Here is a 26322-nt window from a genome sequence, read left to right as displayed (position 1 = left end):
AATGTTTTCCTGAATGTTACTCATTTCATGAATCTGACATCATGAATCTTAAATGCCAACATAACTACTTTGACTTTTCCATCTGCCTTTATTGTCTCTCTGCATCACAGACACACTAGTGTTTTAGAACAACAAAGTTGTGAAGCTCTCAGAGTGAGAACTCTTATTATTGGGGGTAAAAAGTAATATAATCTGGTGTTTAACGTGCAGGTAAACTCACTGTGATGTTAACAAAGATGATTTAGGCTAACTGGACCCTGAAGTATAAAGTGTTTATTAAAGAGTGAACTATTTAGTGTTCTTTAGATATTGAACTATATAGTGAATGACCAAACCAGACTTCAGACTCTACACTGAAAACACCTTTGTGTCAGTAGATACTCTGGTAATTTCTAACAGAAGCGGGCGTGCCCAGCATGACATAAACAATCGGAAAACTACTTGTAATACGTGCTACAACAGAAACTACAAAAGCTCGGTCTCAAACATGTCAAACACAGAACATGCTAATACTTAAACGACTTACATTTATACACCAAAGACTAGTCCATGTTTCCATCCAACCACGTTGCATTTTGGGACATGGGAGTAAGATGTAGGCTACATTGTATGCAGGGTTCAAAGTTAACTTTTTCGTCCAACAGCCAAATGGCTAATGAATATTCAAATTTTACCAGCCACTTAATAGATTACCATTGTTTTTTAGCTGGTTAATGAAGCAAATCTACTAGCCAATTGGATATTTTACCAGCATTTGACTGGTAAATGGTGCTAGTTTTTAACCCTGATTGTATGTACACTCAGATTAGCTGTGCGTTGTGGGTATATCATAGTAGACTATGTAGTGAATGAAATTAACCGCTGAGAATTGAACACCAATACAAAATGGTGAACGCAGTGTATAGGGAACTACTTCTGTGATAGGGAATGGTTTCTACACTGGTTCTGTGTATCAACAGGTCCAGATGTAGTCCAACTTCAGGTTGACGGGCAGCTTATTGGGGGGGCGGAGCCTGCAGCTGGTAGTGATGTCAAAGAGAGGAGCAGCAGGGAGAGGCAAAGGGGAGCGACCTGACGCCATGGCAACGCTTCAAGCAGCCAATGAAGAGCTGAGAGCCAAACTGACTGACATCCAGATAGAACTACAACATGAGAAGAACAAGGTAAGGACTAAAGACCCCAGAGACCTCCTGGGATCTCCTTTAGGGTGATTTCACACCTCTAGTTCTGTAGACTCATGAGATTGGGATTAAAGTTGCAGCATTGCTGCAGTTTTCATTTGGTTGTGTTAGAGTTCAAAATGCACTTTGTCCAACAGCAAACATTGTGAACAAATGTCACACGGTTGAAATGGTTGCTGGTGTGTTAGAAAGAATATCTGAGTGAAACTGGCCGACACTTCTGCTCTCAGAAACAGCGTCTCGTTTGTAATGTTTTGGTTCACTTCCTATATTTGGGTGAGATCATTCTCATCTAAAAAGTCAACTGAACTCTAGAGCTCCGTGAAGACCCCTGTTTTCAGTCTGATCAGAGTTCTTTAGTTTGTTCCACACCAGAATTCAATGAGCTTTCACACCGCCCCAGACCAACCAGACTATCAGAACAAACCGTCCAGACTATCAGACCAAACCAACCAGACAATCAGAGCAAACCAACCAGACAATCAGTCCAAACACTCTAGGCTATCGGACCAAACCAACCAGACTATCAGACCAAACCAACCAGACTATCAGACCAAACCCTCCAGACCAGCAGACCAGTCCCTCCAGACTATCAGACCAAACCCTCCAGACTATCAGACCAGTCCCTCCAGACTATCAGACCAATCCCTGCAGACTATCAGACCAAACCAACCAGACTATCAGACCAAACCAACCAGGTTATCAGACCAAACCAACCAGACCATTAGACCAAACCAACCAGACTATCAGACAAACCAGACTATCAGACCAAACCCTCTAGGCTATCAGACCAATCCCTGCAGACTATCAGACCAAACCAACCAGACTATCAGACCAAACCAACCAGACTATCAGACCAAACCAACCAGAGTATCAGACCAAACCCTCCAGACTATCATACCAACCAGACTATCAGACCAAACCCTCCAGACTATCAGTCCAAACCTTCCAGACTATCAGACCAAACCAACCAGACTATCCGACCAGACCCTCCAGACTATCAGACCAGTCCCTCCAGACTATCAGACCAATCCCTGCAGACTATCAGACCAAACCAACCAGACTATCAGACCAAACCAACCAGACCATCAGACCAAACCAACCAGAGTATCAGACCAAACCCTCCAGACTATCAGACCAACCAGGCTATCAGACCAAACCCTCCAGACTATCAGTCCAACCCTTCCAGACTATCAGACCAAACCAACCAGACTATCCGACCAGACCTTCCAGACTATCAAACCAAACCAACCAGACTATCAGACCAAACCAACCAGAGCATCAGACCAAACCAACCAGACTATCAGACCAACCAGACTATCAGACCAAACCCTCCAGACTAGCAGACCAACCCAACCAGACTATCAGACCAAACCAACCAGACTATCAGACCAAACCCTCCAGACTATCAGACCAAACCAACCAGAGTATCAGACCAAACCTTCCAGACTATCAGACCAAACCCTCCAGAGTATCAGACCAAACCTTCCAGACCTTCCAGACCAAACCCTCCACACTATCAGACCAAACCAACCAGACTGTCAGACCAAACCAACCAGGATATCGGACCAAACCAACCAGACTATCAGACCAAACACTCCAGGCTATCAGACCAAACCAACCAGAGTATCAGACCAAACCCTCCAGACTATCAGACCAACCACACTATCAGACCAATCCAACCAGACCATCAGACCAAACACTCCAGGCTATCGGACCAAACCAACCAGAGTATCAGACCAAACCCTCCAGACTATCAGACCAACCAGACTATCAGACCAAACCCTCCAGACTATCAGACCAAACCAACCAGACCATCAGACCAAACCAACCAGACTATCATTCCAAACACTCTAGGCTATCAGACCAAACCCTCCAGACTATCAGACCAAACCCTCCAGACTATCAGACCAAACCCTCCAGACTATCAGACCAAACCAACCAGACTATCAGACCAAACCCTCCAGACTATCAGACCAAACCCTCCAGACTATCAGACCAAACCAACCAGACCATCAGACCAAACCAACCAGACAATCAGTCCAAACACTCTAGGCTATCGGACCAAACCAACCAGACTATCAAACCAAACCAACCAGACTATCAGTCCAAACCAACTACGACCATCAGACCAAACCCTCCAGACTATCAGACCAAACCCTCCAGACTATCAGTCCAAACCTTCCAGACAATCATACCAAACCAACCAGACTATCCGACCAGACCCTCCAGACTATCAGACCAAATCCTCCAGACTATCAGACCAAACCAACCAGACCATCAGACCAAACACTCCAGACCATCAGACCAAACCAACCAGACTATCAGACCAAACCAACCAGACTATCAAACCAAACCAACCAGACTATCAAACCAAACCAACCAGACTATCAGACCAACCCAACCAGACTATCAGACCAAACCAGCCAGAGTATCAGACGAAACCCTCCAGACTATCATACCAGACCCTCCAGACTATCAGACCAAACCCTCCAGACTATCAGACCACACCCTCCAGACTATCAGACCAACCAGAGTATCAGACCAAACCAACCAGACTATCAAACCAAACCAACCAGAGTATCAGACTAAACCAACCAGAGTATCAGACCAAACCCTCCAGACTATCAGACCAAACCCTCCAGACTATCAGACCAACCAGACTATCAGTCCAAACCCTCCAGACTATCTGACCAAACCCTCCAGACTATCAGACGAAATCGTCCAAACTATCAGACAAAACCAACCAGACCATCAGACCGAACCAACCAGACTATCAGACCAACCCCTCCAGACTATCAGACCAAACCCTCCAGGCTATCAGACCAAACCAACCAGATTATCCGACCCTACCCTCTAGGCTATCGGACCAAACCAACCAGACTATCCGACCAAACCCTCCAGGCTATCAGACCAAACCCTCCAGACTATCAGTCCAATCCTTCCAGACTATCAGACCAAACCAACCAGACTATCAGACCAAACCATGCGTGTGAATCTGTCTCTGCGCAGGTCAGCCGTCTGGAGAGAGAGAAGAGTCAGGAGGTGAAGGCGGAGCATCACCGGGCGACAGTCGCTGTGACGGAGCTGAAGACCAAACTCCACGAGGAGAAGCAAAAGGAGCTGGCCATTACCAGGGAGACATTACTACGGCAACACGAGATGGAGCTAATGAGAGTCATCAAGATCAAAGACGGAGAGATTCAGCGTCTAAACGGTCTGGTGCTAACGCTGAGGGATGGATCCACAGACAAGGTATATGTCAACCTGTCTACCTGTCTGTCTTTCTGTCTGTCTTCCTACCTGTCTGTCTGTCTGTTTTTCTACCTGTCTGTCTACCTGTCTGTCTGTCTTTCTACCTGTCTCTCTACCTGTCTGTCTGTCTGTCTTTCTACCTGTCTGTGTGTCTGTCAGACAGACAGGTAGACAGACAGACACATGCAAACAAGACAGGTAGAAAGACAGACAGACAGAGATGTCGAGACTGAGAAAGACAGAGACTGTCTTTCTACCTGTCTGTCTGTCTACATCTCTGTCTGTGTGTCTGCCTGTTTTCCAGTACGTCATTTCCTGAGCATCAAAGACTTTATTTCCTGCATTCTGATACATTTTTCAGGCACAAATGAATGGTGAAAAAGTTTTAATTTATGTAAAGGAAAATACAATATTCTTTTGGTAGGTAAAAAATCCAAATATAATCAAAGGGAAGGGGTATTTCACATACAACTACACTTGACCACAAAGTCCAGTTCATTTGATTAGTACTCTCAGGTGTGGAGGACTGTTTATAACTGACCATGTCTCAGGTGTGGAAGACTGTTTATTACTGACTGTTTATAACTGACCGTGTCTCAGGTGTGGAGGACTGTTTATAACTGACTGTTTATAACTGACAGTGTCTCAGGTGTGGAGGACTGTTTATAACTGACCATGTCTCAGGTGTGGAAGACTGTTTATTACTGACTGTTTATAACTGACCGTGTCTCAGGTGTGGAGGACTGTTTATACCTGACTGTTTATAACTGACAGTGTCTCAGGTGTGGAGGACTGTTTATTACTGACTGTTTATACCTGACTGTTTATAACTGACCATCTCTCAGGTGTGGAGGACTGTTTATAACTGGCTGTGTCTCAGGTGTGGAGGACTGTTTATACCTGACTGTTTATAACTGACAGTGTCTCAGGTGTGGAGGACTGTTTATACCTGACTGTTTATACCTGACTGTTTATAACTGACCATCTCTCAGGTGTGGAGGACTGTTTATTACTGACTGTTTATACCTGACTGTTTATACCTGACTGTTTATACCTGACCGTTTATTACTGACTGTTTATACCTGACTGTTTATACCTGACTGTTTATTCCTGACTGTTTATAACTGACTGTTTATACCTGACCATCTCTCAGGTGTGGAGGACTGTTTATTACTGACTGTTTATTACTGACTGTTTATACCTGACTGTTTATTACTGACATTTTATACCTGACTGTTTATACCTGACCGTTTATACCTGACTGTTTATACCTGACTGTTTATACCTGACTGTTTATACCTGACTGTTTATTACTGACTGTTTATACCTGACTGTTTATACCTGACTGTTTATACCTGACCGTTTATTCCTGACTGTTTATTACTGACTGTTTATACCTGACTGTTTATACCTGACTGTTTATACCTGACTGTTTATAACTGACTGTTTATAACTGACTGTTTAAACCTGACTGTTTATACCTGACTGTTTATACCTGACTGTTTATTACTGACTGTTTATACCTGACCGTTTATTACTGACTGTTTATACCTGACTGTTTATACCTGACCGTTTATTACTGACTGTTTATACCTGACTGTTTATACCTGACTGTTTATACCTGAGTGTTTATTACTGACTGTTTATACCTGACTGTTTATACCTGAGTGTTTATACCTGACTGTTTATACCTGACTGTTTATACCTGACTGTTTATACCTGACTGTTTATTACTGACTGTTTATACCTGACTGTTTATACCTGAGTGTTTATTACTGACTGTTTATACCTGAGTGTTTATTACTGACTGTTTATACCTGACTGTTTATACCTGACCGTTTATTACTGACTGTTTATGCCTGACTGTTTATTACTGACTGTTTATACCTGACCGTTTATTACTGACTGTTTATACCTGACTGTTTATACCTGACCGTCTGCCCCCCCCAGGTGCGGAGTGCCCTGCTGGCAGAGGGGGAGGAGGCTAGGAGGAGCTGGGAGGTGGAGCGTTGCCGCCTCCAGCAGGAGGCACATGAACTGCGAGGAGCGAGGAGAACAGCTGAGGAGGCTCTGGCATCGGCTCAGCAGGCCTGCCAGGCCCGAGCAGCTGAGCTGCGATCCGCTCATCACCAGCACCAGGAGGAGCTGAACCGCACCAAGAGAGATTGTGAGAGGGAGATCCGCCGGCTGGTACGACTCGCACACACATACACCACTGTTTACACACATCTGTACATACACCACTGTTTACACACATCTGTACATACACCACTGTTTACACACATCTGTACATACACCACTGTTTACACACATCTGTACATACACCACTGTTTACACACATCTGTACATACACCACTGTTTACACACATCTGTACATGTACCACTGTTTACACACATCTGTACATGTACCACTGTTTTCACACATCTGTACATACACCACTGTTTACACACATCTGTACATACACCACTGTTTACACACATCTGTACATACACCACTGTTTACACACATCTGTACATACACCACTGTTTACACACACATCTGTACATACACCACTGTTTACACACATCTGTACATGTACCACTGTTTACACACATCTGTACATGTACCACTGTTTACACACATCTGTACATACACCACTGTTTACACACATCTGTACATGTAACACTGTTTACACACATCTGTACATACACCACTGTTTACACACATCTGTACATACACCACTGTTTACACACATCTGTACATGTACCACTGTTTACACACATCTGTACATACACCACTGTTTACACACACATCTGTACATACACCACTGTTTACACATCTGTACATGTACCACTGTTTACACACATCTGTACATGTACCACTGTTTACACACATCTGTACATGTAACACTGTTTACACACATCTGTACATACACCACTGTTTACACACATCTGTACATACACCACTGTTTACACACATCTGTACATACACCACTGTTTACACACATCTGTACATACACCACTGTTTACACACACATCTGTACATACACCACTGTTTACACACATCTGTACATGTACCACTGTTTACACACATCTGTACATGTACCACTGTTTACACACATCTGTACATACACCACTGTTTACACACATCTGTACATACACCACTGTTTACACACATCTGTACATACACCACTGTTTACACACATCTGTACATGTACCACTGTTTACACACATCTGTACATGTACCACTGTTTACACACATCTGTACATGTACCACTGTTTACACACATCTGTACACGTGTCTCCAGGGTCCGTTGGCTTTCACCAGAAATAATTCCAGCCACAATGACTTCTGGTGTTCCACAAGGGTTTTGTCTCGTTGCATCTTTGGTCTGAACTGGGCTTTACAGAACATATCCAAATATTTTTATGTCTGTGTTAGTTACAGTGTTTATTTATGTTTCCCCTAAATGCCAAGACTTGGGAAAACAATTTTCAAAAGCCTTGTCCATTATTGTCCTTTTGTGATTTCAATACATTTCTTAGTTTTTCCTTTGTCTTTAAAACCATCCCTGCAGCATACATACCCTGATAGCCAAGGTTCTCCTGAGAGAAATGACGTGTATATAACAGGGTTGAGGTTATGAAAGCATTATTACACTATTATTACATTATTACACAAGGAGACAAGGGGAAACAAAGGTTGGAAATAAGAAGGCTTGAGCCCCAGAGGGTTGTAGATAAAAGCTAGATACAGATAGCTTTATTCATCCCGAAGGGCAATACAGTTTCTACAGTCCACCAAAACAGAAATACACATTCATACAGATTTATTGTTCAAATACAAGATTTCCAGCTTTTAAAAGCATATTTAGATGGCAGTCAGTTTAATAAAGATCCAATCGACTCAACAGCAGAGAAGACGGTTTGCACACCTCCCCACTGCTGTTACTCTAGAAAAAAGGCCAAATAAACTTAGAAACAACAGTTGATTTTCAACAAGATCTTCCCCCGATGGACTCTACTACTCTAATGAAGATGAACAAGAGGAAAAGAGAAAACAGACCCTGACTGAGCTACACAGACTGGTACAACACAATGAAAAGACCCTGTTAGAGTCAGACACAGACTGGTACAACAGCAGCAACCCTCAGACAGAACATACTCTGTTATTACCATAGACAGTATATAAGAATGGACCACCAGACCCAGTGTCTCTGGACGGAGACCAGTGACGTCTCTTTCCCGGTGATGGCTGAGCGTTACTGAGCAGCCTCCAACTGAGCTTGAAGACGTAGATGTGACGTGAGCAACCTGTCTGAAAGTTGGAAGTCTTCTGGTAGCTGTGCCAAGAGAAATCTCAATCATTCCCAATCTAGCAGAGACGGAGAGCGTAGGTATATGTAAGGAGATAACATAGACACAGGCTAATTATTGATCACTAAAATGATAGTTAACATTAGTCATTACACTTAAACAGCTAATGGAAGTCCAAACTGCCTGAGAGCTTCTCCTGTACTATACGGTAACTCCTCTACTATGAGACAGGAAGTCTCATGGTTATGACCCAATCGTTAGCCTATTGTTATAAAAACGTCTGCTACGGAGCCATAACGTGAGCTACAAGGTAATGGAGCCTTTTATACATTGTCGTGTTTCTTTAGAAATAAACAACGGACAAATAGAGTCTTTAAACACTTCAGATGTAAAGGTATTCTCTGTCAAAGTGATGTCAGAATGAATGGCAGTCAATGGGATGCTAACGTCGGGTGTTCGTTTGGTAGCATCAAAATGGCGCCATAAGAGGTTTGAGCTCTGAAGCGAAGCTTACCCTCCTTGGTTATTACACACTGAACGCTGTTTCCTTCACTTCAGTAAATGACCAACCGTGCACGGTCCGGTACTGACACCGGTGCTAATATGTCTCCGGTTCCTAAATGACCGATATCTCCCAGGCCGAATGAAGATTTGGATACCTCTTAACTCCCTGAGCTGCCCTCTGGTGCTCTGAAACAGACGTTACAGACAACAGAAGCATCGCTGCACGTGACACAAATTAAGGCTGCACTGGGCAGCAGGTAACGTTAGCCTACCGTTAGCTAGCAGGTGGCTTAAACACGATTAAAATGCTGACAGCTAAACGGTCTTACGTGTGTCTGTATTTCACTGGAGAGGATTCCAGTGGGACGTACAACAGTATCGTTTTATCACCGTTATGAAACCCAAACATTATAGTACTACACTACAGATCCCCAGGGTCGCTCCTTTATCAAAATTAATTCCTGCATGTTGTTTTACCAAGCTCCTTTCCTTTGAGTCCTGTAACCTGACTAACCTGTCTGTCTCTTACCTTTCTGTCTCTAGTCTGTCTGTCTCTTAGCTGTCTGTCTCTAGTCTGTCTGTCTCTAACATGTCTGTCTCAAACCTGTCTGTCTCTAGCCTGTATGTCGCTAGTCTGTCTGTCTCTAACATGTCTGTCTCTAACCTGTCTGTCTCTAGCCTGTTTGTCTCTAACCTGTCTTCTCTAGCCTGTCTGTCTCTAACCTGTCGGTCTCTAGCCTGTCTGTGTGCAGTCCTGTCTACCTGCCTGTGTGTCGAACCTGTCTGTCTCTAACCTGTCTCCCTGCCTGTGTGTGTGCAGATTGATGAGATAAAGCTGAAGGACCGAGCGGTCAGTGTTTTGGATAAAGCCCTGGGGCTGCAGGCGGGACACGCCCACCGCCTCCAGCTGCAGACTCAGGCTGCCGAGCAGCAAATCGCAGCCTTGAGAGACTCACAGAGGGTGGGACTAAACCTCCCTGGCCACGCCCCTAACCCCGCCCCTAACACTGCTCCTCACACTGTAAGCCCCGCCTCTTCCTGCTCAAACTGCACGGAATAAATGAACTCTTTCAACACCCATTACACCATATTTATTTTGCCAAAAATTCAGTTTGTCCCAGTCAGGGTTATTATAGTACATTTTAACAGTGAATTGTTGTTGTTTTTAAATGCGTTCTAAAACGGTTTCGCCACACCGCAAATCTTTGGTCTGAACTGGGCTTTACAGATCATATCATGTAATATCACCATGGTTACGAATGCTTGATGAGGGTTGAAAGTGTGAAGCTCTGTGATTGGATGTTTGTTAGTGATATGCACCTTGGGAGTCGTAGTTGACCTCTCTTCCCCCGTTTTGTGTCAACAGACGTCTTTTAGCTTTGACCGGATATTGTATAACTCAGTTGTTGTTTATCTTTTGTGTGTGTGTGTGTGTGTGTGTGTGTGTGTGTTTGTGTGTGTGTGTGTGTGTGTGTTTGCAGTCTCAGGACGACCGGGACACTCGCAGGTTTCAGTTAAAGATCGCTGAGCTCAGCGCCGTCGTCAGGAAGTTGGAGGATCGAAATGCTCTACTCTCTGAAGAACGCAACGAATTGGTAACAACAACAATACAGAGATGTCTCACAATACAGCGATGTCTTACAATGTAGAGATGTCTCACAATGCAGAGATGTTTCACAATACAGCAATGTCTCACAATGCAGAGATGTCTCACAATGCAGAGATGTCTCACAATGCAGAGATGTTTCACAATACAGCAATGTCTCACAATGTAGAGATGTCTCACAATGCAGAGATGTCTCACAATACAGCGATGTCTCACAATGTAGAGATGTCTCACAATGCAGAGATGTCTCACAATACAGCGATGTCTCACAATGCAGAGATGTCTCACAATACAGCGATGTCTCACAATGTAGAGATGTCTCACAATACAGCGATGTCTCACAATGTAGAGATGTCTCATAATACAGCGATGTCTCACAATGTAGAGATGTCTCACAATACAGAGATGTCTCACAATGTAGAGATGTCTCACAATAAAGCGATGTCTCACAATACAGCGATGTCTCACAATACAGAGATGTCTCACAATACAGCGATGTCTCACAATGTAGAGGTGTCTCACAATGTAGAGATGTCTCACAACACAGAGATGTCTCACAATGTAGAGATGTTTCACAATACAGAGATGTTTCAATGTAGAGCTGTCTCACAATACAGAGATGTCTCATAATACAGATATGTCTCACAATACAGAGATGTCTCACAATGTAGAGATGTCTCACAATACAGAGATGTCTCACAATGTAGAGATGTCTCTTACTATTCTAACATTATAAACTCTGGGGAAAATAATTCTAAGCTCCTCTTCTCCACAGTAAACCAGCTGCTTAAGCCCCCTGACAGCGTCTTTTCTGACCACTCACTGGAACTTTGCAACAAGCTTCTGAACGTCTTTCATGCAAAAAGATTGCAAGATTGCAAATTGCTGAGCTTGTCTGTAAATCAAAAGCATCCACTTCCTAATTAGACCCACTGCCTACTAGTCTTCTCAAAGCATGCCTGCCTTCCATCTCTCCCTTACTCACTGCAATAGTTAACTCCTCCCTCTCCACTGGCATTGTACCGCCCACTCTTAAGATTGCTGCTGTCACTCCCATCCTCAAAAAGCCCAATGCTGATCCTGATGATTTGAACAACTTCCGTCCCATCTCCAACCTTCCATTTGTCTCCAAGATACTGGAGCGGGTCGTGGCAAATCAATTACATCAACATCTCAACTACAATAACCTGTATGAACTTTTCCAGTCTGGTTTCCGCACTGAACACAGCACTGAAACAGCACTGGTGAAAATCACTAACGACCTACTCCATGCAGCTGACTCCGGCCTACTGTCCATCCTCATCTTATTCGACCTAAGTGCTGCCTTTGACACCATCAAACATCCCCTCCTCATTGAATGTCTGGCCAACATTGGTATTGCAGGGGGTGCACTCTCCTGGTTCTGTTCTTACCTCACGGATCGTCAATAGTTTGTACAACTCAAACACTATAAATCGCTTGTGCGACTTTGCCACAGGGTGTCCCCCAGGGTTCAGTGCTTGGTCCTCTCATCTTCATTATATACCTCCTTCCCCTGGGTAAGATCATGAGACACCACAAAATACATTTCCAATGCTATGCTGACGACACCCAGCTCTACCTTTCCACTAAACCTTCATCTCCCCTTCCTCCCACCTCAGTCAGCAACTATCTCCAAGACATTGAAAACTGGATGAACACAAACTTTCTGAAACTTAATGGCAAATAAGACAGAAGTCCTGCTTATATGCTCAAAATCCACTCTTTCAAAACAGAATTACTTCAACATTACCATAGATGAGATCTTGGTCTCTCTGTCAACTCAAATGGCCTTGGTGTCATTCTGGACAGTACCCTTTCATAATCCCAGATTACAGCAATTATCCCGACTTCGTTTTTTCACCTCCGCAACATCTCCAGGCTCAGACCCTCACTGTCACAATCCAGCACTGAAACCCTAATTCACGCCCTTGTCACGTCGTGTCTGGACTACTGCAACTCCCTTCTCACCGGTATCTCTTCCAAGCTTACAAACAGACTCCAATTTGTTCAGAACTCTGCTGCTAGAATCCTCACTGATACCAGATCATCCTAGCACATCACACCTATCCTTATCAACCTACACTGGCTCCCTGTGCACTACCGTATTGAATTCAAGACCCTCCTCATCACCTACAAAGCACTCCCTAATCTCGCACCCACCTACATTTCCGACCTCCTACCAGGCTGTGTCCCTTCCCGTTCCCTCCGCTCTTCCTCGTCTGGCCACCTTCTCACCCCCACATTCCCCCTCTCCACCATGGGGGCCAGGGCCTTCAGCTGCTCTGCACCAAGACTCTGGAATGCCCTCCCCTCCCACATTCGACAGGCAGACAGTCAATTCATTTTAAAAAAAAATGCTAAAGACCTACCTTTTTAAGAAAGCTTTTAATCTTTAAGTCTTCATAGTACTGCATCGCCATAGAAACCCTCCCAACACACTTATTTACTGCTTTTTTGACATTTCTTAGTACTTTTCAGATGTTGTCTTTTTTTTGTTAAATGTATTACTTTGAAGCAAAATGTATTCTATTTTTTTTTCTCCTTTTATGCCCTCTTAAATTTGTAAGATGTCCTTGAGTATTTAGAAAGGCGTCCGCCAAAGAAGATGTATTATTATTATTATTATTATTATTATTATTATTATTATTATTCATAATACAGAGATGTCTCATAATACATAGATGTCTCACAATACAGAGATGTCTCACTACCAAAGACAGACTCTTAAACTGGTTCTCACACAGAAACCAGACACCAAAGATCTGATAGAATAATACAATAATTATAAAAAGGAGAAGTCAGGAAGTCAAACAGTTTGTCTGTATTTTCTGCATTTTCTATATTTCTGTATTTTCTGTATTTTCTATAGTTTCTGTATTTTCTGAACTTTCTATATTTTCTGAACTTTCTATATTTTCTGTATTTTATATATTTTCTGTGTTTTCTATATTTCTGTATTTTCTATATTTTCTGAACTTTCTATATTTTCTGAACTTTCTATATTTTCTGTATTTTCTGAACTTTCTATATTTTCTGAACTTTCTATATTTTCTGTATTTTCTATATTTTCTGAACTTTATATATTTTCTGAACTTTCTATATTTGCTGCATTTGCTGTATTTTCTATATTTTTTATATTTTCTATATTTTCTGAACTTTCTATATTTGCTGCATTTGCTGTATTTTCTATGTTTTTTATATTTTCTGTATTTTCTATATTTTCTGAACTTTCTGTATTTTCTGTATTTTCTGAACTTTCTATATTTTCTGAACTTTCTATATTTTCTGTATTCTCTATATTTTCTGAACTTTGCTGTATTTTCTATATTTTTTATATTTTCTATATTTTCTGAACTTTCTATATTTGCTGCATTTGCTGTATTTTCTATGTTTTTTATATTTTCTATATTTTCTGAACTTTCTATAATTTTTGAACTTTCTATATTTTCTATATTTTCTGATCTTTCTATATTTGCTGTATTTTCTGTCCCTTGTGCAGCTGAAGCGTCTGAGAGAGACGGAGAGCCAGTTTCTTCCTCTTCTAGACAAAAACAAACGTCTGAGCAGGAAGAACGAGGAGCTGGCTCTCACGCTACGTCGCCTTGACAACAAGCTTCGCTTCGTCACCCAGGAGAACATGGAGATGGTAACTATGGTAACCCCTGACCCCACACTCCTGTACTAGTAGTAAAGTTCCAGTCTGGGACCAGATGGATTACGTTTGCAGCAGCTGTCAGTCAGGTTATCTAAAGAACTGCTAACTGTAAATAAAAACCTTACCTGCAGGTCAGGGCTGTAGTACTCGAGTCTGGTCTTGGACTCGCGTCCACACTTGAGACGGTTTTTCTATGTTTTCGGACTTGTCTTGGACTCGCTAGCATTTGGACTTGGACTTGTCTCGGTCTCTGCCACTGGTCTTGCCAAATATGGCTTTTGGTCTCGACCGAGTCCAGGTGTCTTTATCATGTTTATAATAATATTGGAGGGAAAGTGAAAAACTGGCCACCCGATAACTAATCAGGGCTTTTTTTCTGTCCTGGACTCGGTCTTGACTTGGTCTCGACTAGTCCTGGTCTTGGACTTGACAAAGGTGGTCTTGACTACAGCCCTGCCGCAGGTACATACAGCAGAATAGATAGTCTTTATTGTGATTGTACTACAACATCGTTGCCTACAGTCCTATCAGTGTTAAACATCAGCAAGTGCAAAACAGGTGAACACATGACTATAAAAGAGCTTTATGAAAAGAGATGGAAGGTTTTTAAAAAGAGAAAAAGAAAGTAAAGACTGAAGAAAAATGCAAACATACAAGACATTTACTGCAAGACTCATCCTTAAAACTCAAACAGCATTAAAGTGCAGTTCTTTTGTGTTTAATTAACCTAAAGCATCTTAGACTGTTTGAACTTCTGCGCTCGGATGAGTTGTGTGTAGACAGGAAACTATGTGGATCATCAGTTGCCGTGGTAACATCAGTGTTTGTTGTGGTCCACAGAGGAGGCCGAGTTCTCTCAACGACCTGGACCGGAGCCACTCCACCAGTTACCATGGTTACAGCCAAGATGAGAGAGAGATGGAGTTTCTACGGTTACAAGTTCTGGAGCAACAGCACATCATCGATGACCTGTCCAAGGTACAAAATACTACAACTACTTCTATTACTACTACTACTAATACTACTTCTACTACTACTACTTCTGCTACTACTACTACTACTAATACTACTACTACTACTTCTACTACTAATACAACTACTACTACTATTACTACTACTACTACTACTTCTGCTACTACTTCTGCTACTACTACTACTACTACTATTACTACTACTACTACTACTACTACTATTACTACTACTAATACTACTTCTGTTGATACCCCTGTGGTTGATACAGCCTGTCCACAGTGCAAATACAGTAAACATATTTTAAATAAAACTCTTTTTTTGTTTTCAGGCTCTGGAGACGGCTGGTTATGTAAAGAACGTTATAGTGAGTATTGAGTAGCACTACTTCCAACACTGTCAGTACATTTACTGTGTGTGTTGTAGGTGACATATTATGTTTAAAGACAAAGTTGGAGATGTGAACACATTGGAACATTTAGCAACTGAAGATTGTTCACTCAGGAGTTGGTAGAGACGAAAAGCAGAGATAAAAGAGAGTGAATATTGGCATTACATTCATCATGTTAACACAGACACAGACTCCTAATGAATAAATGAACTAGAACATTCCACGAAGACTGCAGACCTCCGCCAAGGCCAATGGTGCATTCATGTGCTCCTTGATCCCATTTCCTAAGTTGGGAAGACGTTCTGCAGACTGTTTATGAGCTTTAAGTCATAATGTGTAAACAACATTAAGATGTGTTGTATTTTATTGCTCAGAAAGTTTAAACACCACATTTATAGTTGTTTTCAGTGTTTGCTTGACAACAAAGAGCAAAGGAAACTAATCAGGTCATGAAATATAATCGAGAAATACGATTAGAAAGAAGAAGAAATTGTGTATCGGTCGGTATTGGTCGGGACTATTGCCGTCCCTTTAGCGCTATAAGTAAAAGCGCTTGGTCGGGACTATTGCCGTCCCTTTAGCGCTATAAGTAAACGTGCTTGGTCGGGACTATTGTCGTCCCTTTAGCACTATAAGTAAACGTTCTTGGTCGGGACTATTGCCGTCCCTTTAGCGCTATAAGTAAACGTGCTTGGTCGGGACTATTGCCGTCCCTTTTGACGCAGTTATGTTAAGGAAAGGGTCGTGGGTGGGCGTACGGTTCTGTGACACGGGGGAGGAAAGAAAAAAACTATAACAAGTGTGACAAGCGGGACGTGAACCCCGCTCTCCTGGTGAAAGTCCTGTGTTTGACCCATCCACCCCCCCAACCAACCTCCTTACATACTACTCTCTAAAGCCTATCTAACTGCTGCTCTCCCCGGTGTGTTACACAAACGCTGAAAGACGCCTTTTTCGTTGCAACAGACGCTGACAGCCACTGTCCAAACGTCCTTATTTTACGAGTTCGGAATGAGAACGGGTTGTACAAACTGAGCTGAAAACATGAGCTGCTTGGCCGAGGTAAAGACTGATGATGTTGCTGTGTTTCTGCAGGAGAAAGACATGTTGCTGAGATACAGACGTCAGGAATCAGTCCGGAGGAAACGGACCTTCAGAGCCTGCAGGGTGAGACTACTACTACTACTACTACTACTGATACTACTACTAGATACAAATATAGATATAGTCGTCAGGAATCAGAGGTGAGAGCCTGCAGGGTGAGACTTCACAATGGTTTTTAATTCACGTGAAACATCACCAGTTAGTCCACCATGTAGTACTACTACTACTATTGCTGCTTCTACTACTACTACTACTACCACTACTGCTGCTGCTTCTACTACTACTACTACTACTACTACTACTACTACTACTGCTACTACTCTACTGCTGCTTGGGTTAAGTCCAGTTCAAAACAAAGATTCACGACGAGACAAAAACGTTTTAGAACGTTGCAGGAAAAGTTGCAGCGGTCTGGAGCAGCCCGTCTCGGCTTGACTTGAACCAGCTGATGTTGTAGAATGTAAGGAACGTCACCTGTGCCAACAGCCAACGAGCTTGTAAAAAAAGTCAGCTGGTCAGCTCACTTACAAACTGTCAGCTGGTCAAAATGGCAGAGTTTTAGACGGAGGCTCAACGGGAGAGAGAAAGAGCAGCAGTGGTCGAGTCAATGATAATGACAATTGTCAATGTCAAAGCACCTTTCATTACAATTAAAGCCAAAGTGCAAAGTGAGCAAGTGACCTGGAAAAACCTGGAGGTTCAAAATGAAGTACAGAGAGTTGTTGCTCTGCAGACGTTGCACTGTCTCGTAATGAGTCTTTGGTCTGAACTGGGCTTCAGTGTAATGCTTCCTGCTGTCACATCAGACTGAAGAGGATTCTGTTGACTGCATTTTATAGTCAACACGGCTGAAAGCTTGGAGAAAGATGGGTGTTTTTCTGGAAGTGGACTTTGATGAGTGCCTCTTTACAGATGTGTTGAAGCTGCTGATGTCAGTACGACCTCATCGGTATCAGTGACATACTGATCGTTCTCTCGTTCTGTTTTCCTCAGGTCATAGAGACATTCTATGGTTATGATGAAGAGGCGTCGGTGGACTCTGATGGATCGTCTTTGTCGTTTCACACTGACAGAACTCCAGATACAGAACCAGACGAGGTACACAAACTGGTTCTGGTTTTTAAAGGTTGAAGGAATCCTAGGCACCCAAGAGGGTAAACTTTAAGAAACATTAAAACAGACATTAAAACATGCCTGTTTCAGCCAGTACAAAATGGCCACCTTTGGGCTCTCTCTTAGAAAATGTTGCCTAGAGAGCACATGAATAGGTCAATAGGAATAGGTAAGTCACATTAGTAGTCTAAACAGGTCGCACATCAAAAATCAAACACAATATGAGGGCAAAATAGTATTAAACAAGTAGGAAAATATATACAAATCATCTTGAAACCTTTTGGTCTTTAGGAAAAGCATTCTATCCTATCATTCATTTAAACACAAAATGGCCACCCTTGTTTGTGTTTCAGGTGTGTGTGCGTGAGGAAGGGGAGTTTCGTTACCGTCAGCTGACTCAGGAGTACCAGGCACTGCAGCGAGCGTACGCTCTGCTGACGGAGACGAGCGGAGGAAACTATGACCCCGAGAAGGAGATCAAGGTAACCCAACCTCTGGGCAAGGCACTAACAGGTTGATCGTTCTACCCTCTGTTATAAAGTAAAGCACGGGTAAGATCCATTTTTTAAACATAAAAACATCTGCAAAATCACCATCACCAAACCCACCAGTTTGGTTGAAATAAACCCTTAATTCACCCATTTACATGTGGAAATATGCTGGCTCTATACACGCTAAAAATCCTGATTATTTACATGGAGTCTGGTGGAAATATGCTGGCTCTATACACGCTAAAAGTCCTGATTATTTACATGGAGTCTGGTGGGTTTGGTGATGGTGATTTCGGGGCTGTTTCATGTTAAACTAAAAGGATCTTACTCTTTAACTAAAAGGTCTATCTCTGTAGGGATCCATCCCATAATGTTGTCAGACACTTAGAATAATAATCTGAGTCTGTCAGCAGCAACAACAGAACTTTTACTGGCCGCTAACTGATACTGAACATTTGGAGCAAGGCACTAACAGGTTGATGGTTCTACTCTCTCTGTTTCAGACTAGAGAGCAGCTGCTGACTGAAATCAGTCAATATCAAACCAGAGTTACAGATCTGGAGTCAGCACTGAAACAACAAGGACTGGTAAAACACACACACACACACACACACACACAAACAAACACACAGGCACACACACACACACACACACACACACACACACACACACGTGTTACAGTTTGAAACAGAATATAAAATAATAATACAACAGATGACAGATGAGAAATGCAGAAACAAATGATACGATTGGTCCATAGACCAGGTGAGAACATTATCTGCCTTCAGATTGGTTCCAGTGTAGACTCCTGGAGAAAAGGGGTGTGTCTTCATGCTGATGAGAGGCGCAGAGAACCAATGAGAGCGAGAGAGAGGTAGAACAAACAGAATAACGTAGAATAGAGACATTGGGCCTCATTCACCAACTGTTCTTATGAAGAAATGTGTTCTTAAACCCCACCAAAATGCAGTGGTGGTTACTGTACTTAAGTAGCCTACATTTTTCATGCATCTGTACTTTACTTAAGTAAAAGTCAAAAGTACAGATACATTTTGCAGCAATTATCTATACTTTCTACTCCACTACATTTCTACAATGTTGTGATACATATTCTGATCAGTTTTTCCTCCTGCCAAAACGTCTTCCTGACCTTCACACGTTTGTCTCACCAGTGAAGTTTGGTTACCATACATATGGGGCACCGCCGACCCTTCGTCGGCTCCTCTGATGTAGAACGTAGAATGTAGTGCAGGACATTTAAAGTCCACTTCAGACCAAAGATTCACAACGAGACCAAACTAATTTAGAAAGTTTCAGCTCGACTCAAGCAGCTGATGGTGTCGCTGGGACCCAGGCTACATTTACACTTCCCCTCTCATTCCCCCTGCTCTGGTGTTTCCCCCTCTCATTCCCCCTGCTCTGGTGTTTCCCCCTCTCATTCCCCCTGCTCTGGTGTTTCCCCTCCTCATTCCCCCCTGCTCTGGTGTTCCCCCCTCTCATTCCCCCCTGCTCTGGTGTTTCCCCCTCTCATTCCCTCCCCTGCTCTGGTGTTTCCCCTTCTCATTCCCCCTGCTCTGGTGTTCCCCCCTCTCATTCCCCCTCTCATTCCCCCCTGCTCTGGTGTTCCCCCCTCTCATTCCCCCCTCTCATTCCCCCTGCTCTGGTGTTTCCCTCTCATCCCCCTGCTCTGGTGTTTCCCTCTCATTCCCCCCTGCTCTGGTGTTTCCCCTTCTCATTCCCCCCTGCTCTGGTGTTCTCCCCCCTCTCATTCCCTCCCTGCTCTGGTGTTCCCCCTCTCATTCCCCCTGCTCTGGTGTTTCCCCTCTCATTCCCCCTGCTCTGGTGTTTCCCTCTCTCATTCCCCTGCTCTGGTGTTTCCCCTCTCATTCCCCTGCTCTGGTGTTTCCCCCTCTCATTCCCCCTGCTCTGGTGTTTCCCCTCTCACTCCCCCTGCTCTGGCGTTTTGGTTTAAAAGGAATGTCTTCTGCTACGTTTCTGTTAGGTCTGAGTCTATATATTGGCCCTGAATTGCAGAGACAGCGAGCGATTCACCGGTGTTTATTAGAAAAAGTCACTAGTTCTGTCAGGAAAGGGGAGGCTACAGTCGAGGGCTGGCTGGCGAGGCAGGAAGAGGGAACAGGCCGGGAGATCCACAGGAGCTGAAGACCACAGGGAAAGCTGGATAATGAGCACAAAGGAAAAAAATCACAGGTTAGTCCAAAAAGCTAAAATGCCAAAACGAGAGTCAGAGAGGCCGGGGCAAAAACAGAGTCGGACTGTGCCACACACCGAACCGCTTGTGACAGAATAATCTGGCATAGAGTGGAGAAGGGACCCGGCTAAAATGTGGTGATCAATCAAAGAGATGAGGATCAGGTGTGCCTTGTAGAGAAGCCCGCTCAGCCAGCCCTGCCTTCAACTGCTCCAGCCCTGCCAGGAGAGGAAAAACCAAACGTAGCGGTGGAGATGGAGCCTGAGAAATGTTAGGGACGTCACCTATTTCAACAGGCAATAGAGAAGTCAGCTGGAGAGAGAGCAGTATGTGGTGGAGAGAGCTAGAGAGAGACTGGAGAGAGAGAGCAGTATGTGGTGGAGAGAGCTAGAGAGAGACTGGAGAGAGAGAGCAGTATGTGGTGGAGAGAGCTAGAGAGAGACTGAAGAGAGAGAGCAGCTTTAGAACAAAGCAGAGAATCAGAGAAATACATCTCTACTATAAATGCAGCTGTAGCAAGTATCTTACTATCCTCATTCATATTTTAAGATGCTACAAATGAAAAGCCTGAAATGTATGAAGTTAGAGCAGAAGTCCAGAGCGTGGTTTCTATGGAGATCATGCACGTCTCGTCTCATTGGTGGAAACTGCTTTCAGACCGCTGCAGACCAGAGACTTCCAGACAGAAGTTTACCCTGGTCTCAACAGGAATCTTTAGTCTGAACTGGAGTTTATACGCTGTAAACAATGTTATTTAAAAACTGCTGACACTGCTGTCTGTCTGCCTGTCTGTCTCTCTGTCTCTTCACCTGTCTGCCTGTCTGTCTCTCTGTCTGTCTGTCTGTCTTTAACTGTCTGTCTCTCCCCCTGTCTATCTCTCTGCCTGTCTGTCTCTACCTGTCTGTCTCTAACTGTCTCTCTCTGCCTGTCTCTCTGTCTGTCTCTCCCCTGTCTGCCTGTCTGTCTCTCTGCCTGTCTGTCTGTTTCTCTACCTGTCTGTCTCTAACTGTCTCTCTCTGTCTGTCTCTCCCCTGTCTGCCTGTCTGTCTGTCTACCTGTCTGTCTCTAGGATGTGAAGTGGGTGGAGGAGAAGCAGGCCTTGTATCAGAGGAATCAGCAGCTGGTAGAGAAGGTGAAACTCTGATTAAATCATCCATCTTCATCTCTGATGTCTGATGATTTCATCGTCACAGTAATCCAGTGATTGTTGCTGACTCATCATTCACTCACTGTGTGTCTGTCGCTATGGCAACATTGTACTTCCAGTTTACATCCCTCAAAGCATTATGGGAACTGCAGTTCCCAAACTCCGAGCACGATCACGTCCTGAACAGAAATAAGACTAATAAGAATAATGATACGAGTAAATAAATCCATCAATATTGACTTTTGTGTTGCTAGATAAACATTGTTTTCCCATTCATCAGGCTCAGAATATTCTTAATGTGAAATAGAAACCAACATGGTGTGATATGTTGGTGATATCTGCAGGTGAAGCAGATGGAAGGAGAAGAGCTGCAGCTGGAAAATGAAATCCAGGACGCCAGAGATCAGAACGAGCTGCTGGAGTTTCGGATCTTAGAGCTCGAGGTAAAAGCACTCAGACAGATGTAGACTACCACCACAACGGATAAAAGAATCCGACTGACGCCAAGCTGTTTCTATGGAAACCATGTTTACTGTTCAGGAGAGGGAGCGACGCTCACCTGCCATTAACTTCCAACCACTCCATTTCCCAGAAGGCCTCAGTCCTCTGCAGCTCTACTGCGAGGCAGAGGGAGTCGCTGTGAGTAACGCAACATCTGTAAACACATCTGTACATGTGTAGACAAGCTGTCAAGATGCTGCGTAATGATTGGCTGTTATGCTGATGATGTGTTCTGATTGGTCAGGACATTGTGATCAGTGAGCTGATGAAGAAGCTGGACATTCTGGGAGATAACGCCGTAAGTGTATGTTGAATTTCTTCTGTTCCTGTGTTTTATAGGCCTTACCTCTTTCTTTAAAAGATCGCCAAAAGAAATGCCGTGAATGCATCTTGGAAGAAAGCGGTGACATAATGTAAAAATTCTCCAAAATTAAGCCGAAAAATCACTATGATCAAGAAGCTTGAAAATGTATCAAATTCAAGGCTCTTTTAGCTTCACGGCAGCAGCCATATTGGTTTATGGCGTGATGTATAGCCTGGACATTCTGGGAGACAACGCCGTAATGTGTTTTTTATTAAAGTCAGTCAGTCTGGACCTGAACTACATCTATCTATATATATATACATCTTCTGTCAGCAGAACCAGAAGATCTTTCATTCTCACAGTTCTGTTCATTTGGACCTAAATAAACGGACACATGTGTTCCAGATTCATCACTGTCTCCTCTCTGAGCTTCACTCTGCTGCCATCTGTCTCCTTCTGATGAAAACGTTACGGAAACATTGTTACTTACCGTTATTGACCAACAGATGACTAATAACATGTCAGATGGATTTGAGATCTTAGGATAGCTAAATTAGAACATGTTTTTTTACATTTTGCCGTGTTGTTATTGAGGCCCTGAAGCCAGCGTTTTTTTAATATTTGCTATGGCAGCATTGCCCATTTACATCATGCTATAAACAGCAGCAGATTGAGCTTCTATTCTGTGGCAAGAGTAAAAATGCTGTGGTCGTCATATTTTACGCTGCTGTCCAATCAAAGACCAACCGTCACAGCCTACATGTACAAGTGCTGAAAAACAACAAGAAATGAGCCCTGCCAGCCTCAGAGAGCTGCAGGTCGGCCCTCTCTCCTGAGAGGCTCAGCCTCTTCAGCTACTGGACGGTTCAGAACAGAGTCTGGCGATTTCTGCTGGTGGAAACAGGCTCTTACATGTTGTTGACGTGTTACCCTGTGTTGTTTACATGTTGTTGACATGTTACCATGTGTTGTTTACATGTTGTTGACGTGTTACCATGTGTTGTTTACATGTTGTTGACGTGTTACCCTGTGTTGTTTACATGTTGTTGACATGTTACCATGTGTTGTTTACATGTTGTTGACGTGTTACCCTGTGTTGTTTACATGTTGTTGACATGTTACCATGTGTTGTTTACATGTTGTTGACATGTTACCATGTGTTGTTTACATGTTGTTGACATGTTACCATGTGTTGTTTACATGTTGTTGACGTGTTGTGTGCGTGTCTCGTGCAGAATCTGTCCAATGAGGAGCAGGTGGTGGTGATCCAGGCCAGAACGGTGCTCACTTTGGCAGAGAAGGTAACACGCACACACACCTGAACACACACTGTTAGTTTGTGTCTACCGTAAGACATACCTGTCTCTCTCTACCTGTCTCTCTCTCTCTCTGCCTGTCTCTCTCTCTGTCTGCCTGTCTCTCTCTCTCTCTCTCTCTACCTGTCTTGGTCTCTGCCTGTCTCTCTGTACCTGTCTTGTCTCTGCCTGTCTGTCTCACTGTACCTGTCTCTACCTGTCTCTCTGTACCTGTCTTTGCCTCTACCTGTCTCGGTCTCTGCCTGTCTCTCTGTACCTGTCTTGTCTCTACCTGTCTGTCTCTACCTGTCTCTCTGTACCTTTCTTTGTCTCTACCTGTCTCGGTCTCTGCCTGTCTCTCTGAATATGTCTTTGTCTCTACCTGTCTGTCTCTACCTGTCTCTCTGTACCTTTCTTTGTCTCTCCCTGTCTTTGTCTGTACCTCTCTTTGTCTCTACCTGTCTCTGTCTCTACCTCTCTCTCTCTGCCTGTCTCTGTCTCTGCCTGTCTGTCTTTACTTGTCTGTCTCTCTGAGTAGTGGTTGGAGTCCATTGAAGTGACGAAGTCGGCTCTGCAGCAGAAGATGTTGGACATTGAGAGCGAGAAGGTAAAAACTACCCCCCAGCAGCAGGGTTGTGTCATTCACAGATTCTGTTGCTGCCAGAAGCTTCGGCTGACCTTTGACCTGTTTGTTGTTGTTGTTGTTGTTGTTGTTACATAAGGATCTGTTCAGTAAACAGAAGGGTTACCTGGATGAAGAGTTGGACTACAGAAAGCAGTCGATGGATCAGGCTCATACGGTCAGTGAGAGCAGCTCTTTAACATCTTAAACCATTGTTTGGTGAGTATTTGTTGGACCCTAACCCATTTGGAAATAATAACATGTCTGAATCTGAATCTAAAATAGCAAAAACCAAAAGGAGACAGTAAACAACATAAGCATTCACCTTTTCGACTTCCTTGCAAGATAAAACACCAGCAGGGGGCGAGAAAATGCATTCATTGTTGGAACCCATCATTAGCTTGTGCTTACCTGGGGAACATTTACACTGGTGCACCTTTGTGGGAGCAGGTGGTGTGAAAAGTTTGGGAGGAAAGCATTTCACTGGAATTTTGTCCTTGAAGAGGAGACACGCATTCAGACACATTCAGCTTGTCATTTGAGAAAACTGGAGACGCAACCGGTTATCAACACACATATATATATATATATATTCTACTGCTATTAGTAACTCTCCATCTGAAACAAACTAAACTGGAATTAAATAAAGGAGAAGTCCGAAGATATTTGAGTTGTCCCTTGCGTCCTTCAATAGGCCTTTAGTGTGAACCATACATAACTTGACACCAATCGATTAGCTGCTGAAATGGAGACACAACAAAGAAATGATCATGACGTGTGGAGGGGTGTGGTCTTTAATGTGAAGGTGTTGCTGGAGCGTATCTAAAGGAAGTGCGGAGGTGTCATGTTGTGGTTGACTTGCAGAGGATCCTGGAGCTGGAGGCCATGTTGTTTGAGGCTCTGCAGCAGGAGGAGCACTTCAGGATGGACGGATTCAAGATGGAGGCTGGTCTGTCTGAAACCCTGACGGAGGAAGAGAGGGAGGGGCTTAGGAGAGCAATGGACCAATGGAAACGCTCTGTGATGTGTGAGCTGAGAGAGAGAGATGCCCAGATCCTCCGAGAGAGGATGGAACTGCTGCAACTCACCCAGCAGGTAAACACCTTTTCCTTCACACACTTAGGACACCTTTGATGCTTTTTCTGTCTTTGACGTTTGTTTTCACCCTTTTTTTCTGACGTTTCGACACTGTATTAGTAGCTCTTCTCGGCGATCTTTTCGACTCTTTAGATTCTTGGCACTTTTTTCAGTGTCCGGCACTTTTTTCGTCATTTGCCTGTTTTGTTTACAGTTTTGGCGCTTTAAACAACAGTTACTATTATTATTAGTATTAATTAGTATAATTTAGTTAGTTCCTAACGTTCCTAACCCAGGTAAACTTTGAAACAACAGTAATGTGTGAGTCTCATGTTTTATTGATGTGATGTTTGTGTTTGACAGAGAAACAAAGAGTTGGAGGAATTTATAGAAGCACAGAAACGGCAGATTAAAGAGCTGGAGGAGAAGGTACAGACGCTGAGAAACATTATACAAGACATTAATGTACACTGGAAAACTATGTTCTTTCTGTTAATTAACTCTGACTCTCCACTCTTTTCTTCCAGTTTCTATTTTTGTTTCTGTTCTTTTCTTTGGCCTTCATTCTCTGGTCCTAA

The 26322-nt window shown here is 43.4% G+C and overlaps 1 protein-coding gene across 10 annotated transcripts; it reads left to right on the top strand.

Annotated features, from left to right (window-relative positions):
* Window positions 1–1028: 1028 nt before the first annotated feature.
* jakmip3 (Janus kinase and microtubule interacting protein 3) lies at window positions 1029–26322 on the top strand. 10 transcript variants are annotated; one of them, XM_078279200.1, is made up of 23 exons: window positions 1029–1163; window positions 4194–4436; window positions 6387–6626; window positions 10057–10266; window positions 10724–10831; window positions 14363–14509; window positions 15133–15143; window positions 15340–15496; window positions 15819–15854; window positions 16974–17025; window positions 17962–18080; window positions 18449–18577; window positions 19090–19173; window positions 21868–21930; window positions 22290–22388; window positions 22486–22584; window positions 22691–22744; window positions 23986–24051; window positions 24584–24652; window positions 24768–24845; window positions 25532–25762; window positions 26108–26173; window positions 26272–26322. In XM_078279200.1, the coding sequence occupies exons 1-23, from the start codon at window positions 1029–1031 to the stop codon at window positions 26320–26322; spliced, it is 2547 nt and encodes an 848-aa protein (XP_078135326.1). The 10 variants fall into 10 exon arrangements, with proteins under 10 accessions (XP_078135326.1, XP_078135325.1, XP_078135327.1 ...); XM_078279199.1 differs by having other exon boundaries at window positions 10718–10831; XM_078279201.1 differs by having other exon boundaries at window positions 10718–10831; window positions 22691–22750; window positions 25607–25762.

This window comes from Sander vitreus, chromosome 21 (assembly GCF_031162955.1).
Source record: "Sander vitreus isolate 19-12246 chromosome 21, sanVit1, whole genome shotgun sequence".
Taxonomy (NCBI): domain Eukaryota; kingdom Metazoa; phylum Chordata; class Actinopteri; order Perciformes; family Percidae; genus Sander; species Sander vitreus.
The sequence above is the reverse complement of the archived record's forward strand: the minus strand, read 5'-3'. Positions and strand labels throughout refer to the sequence as shown.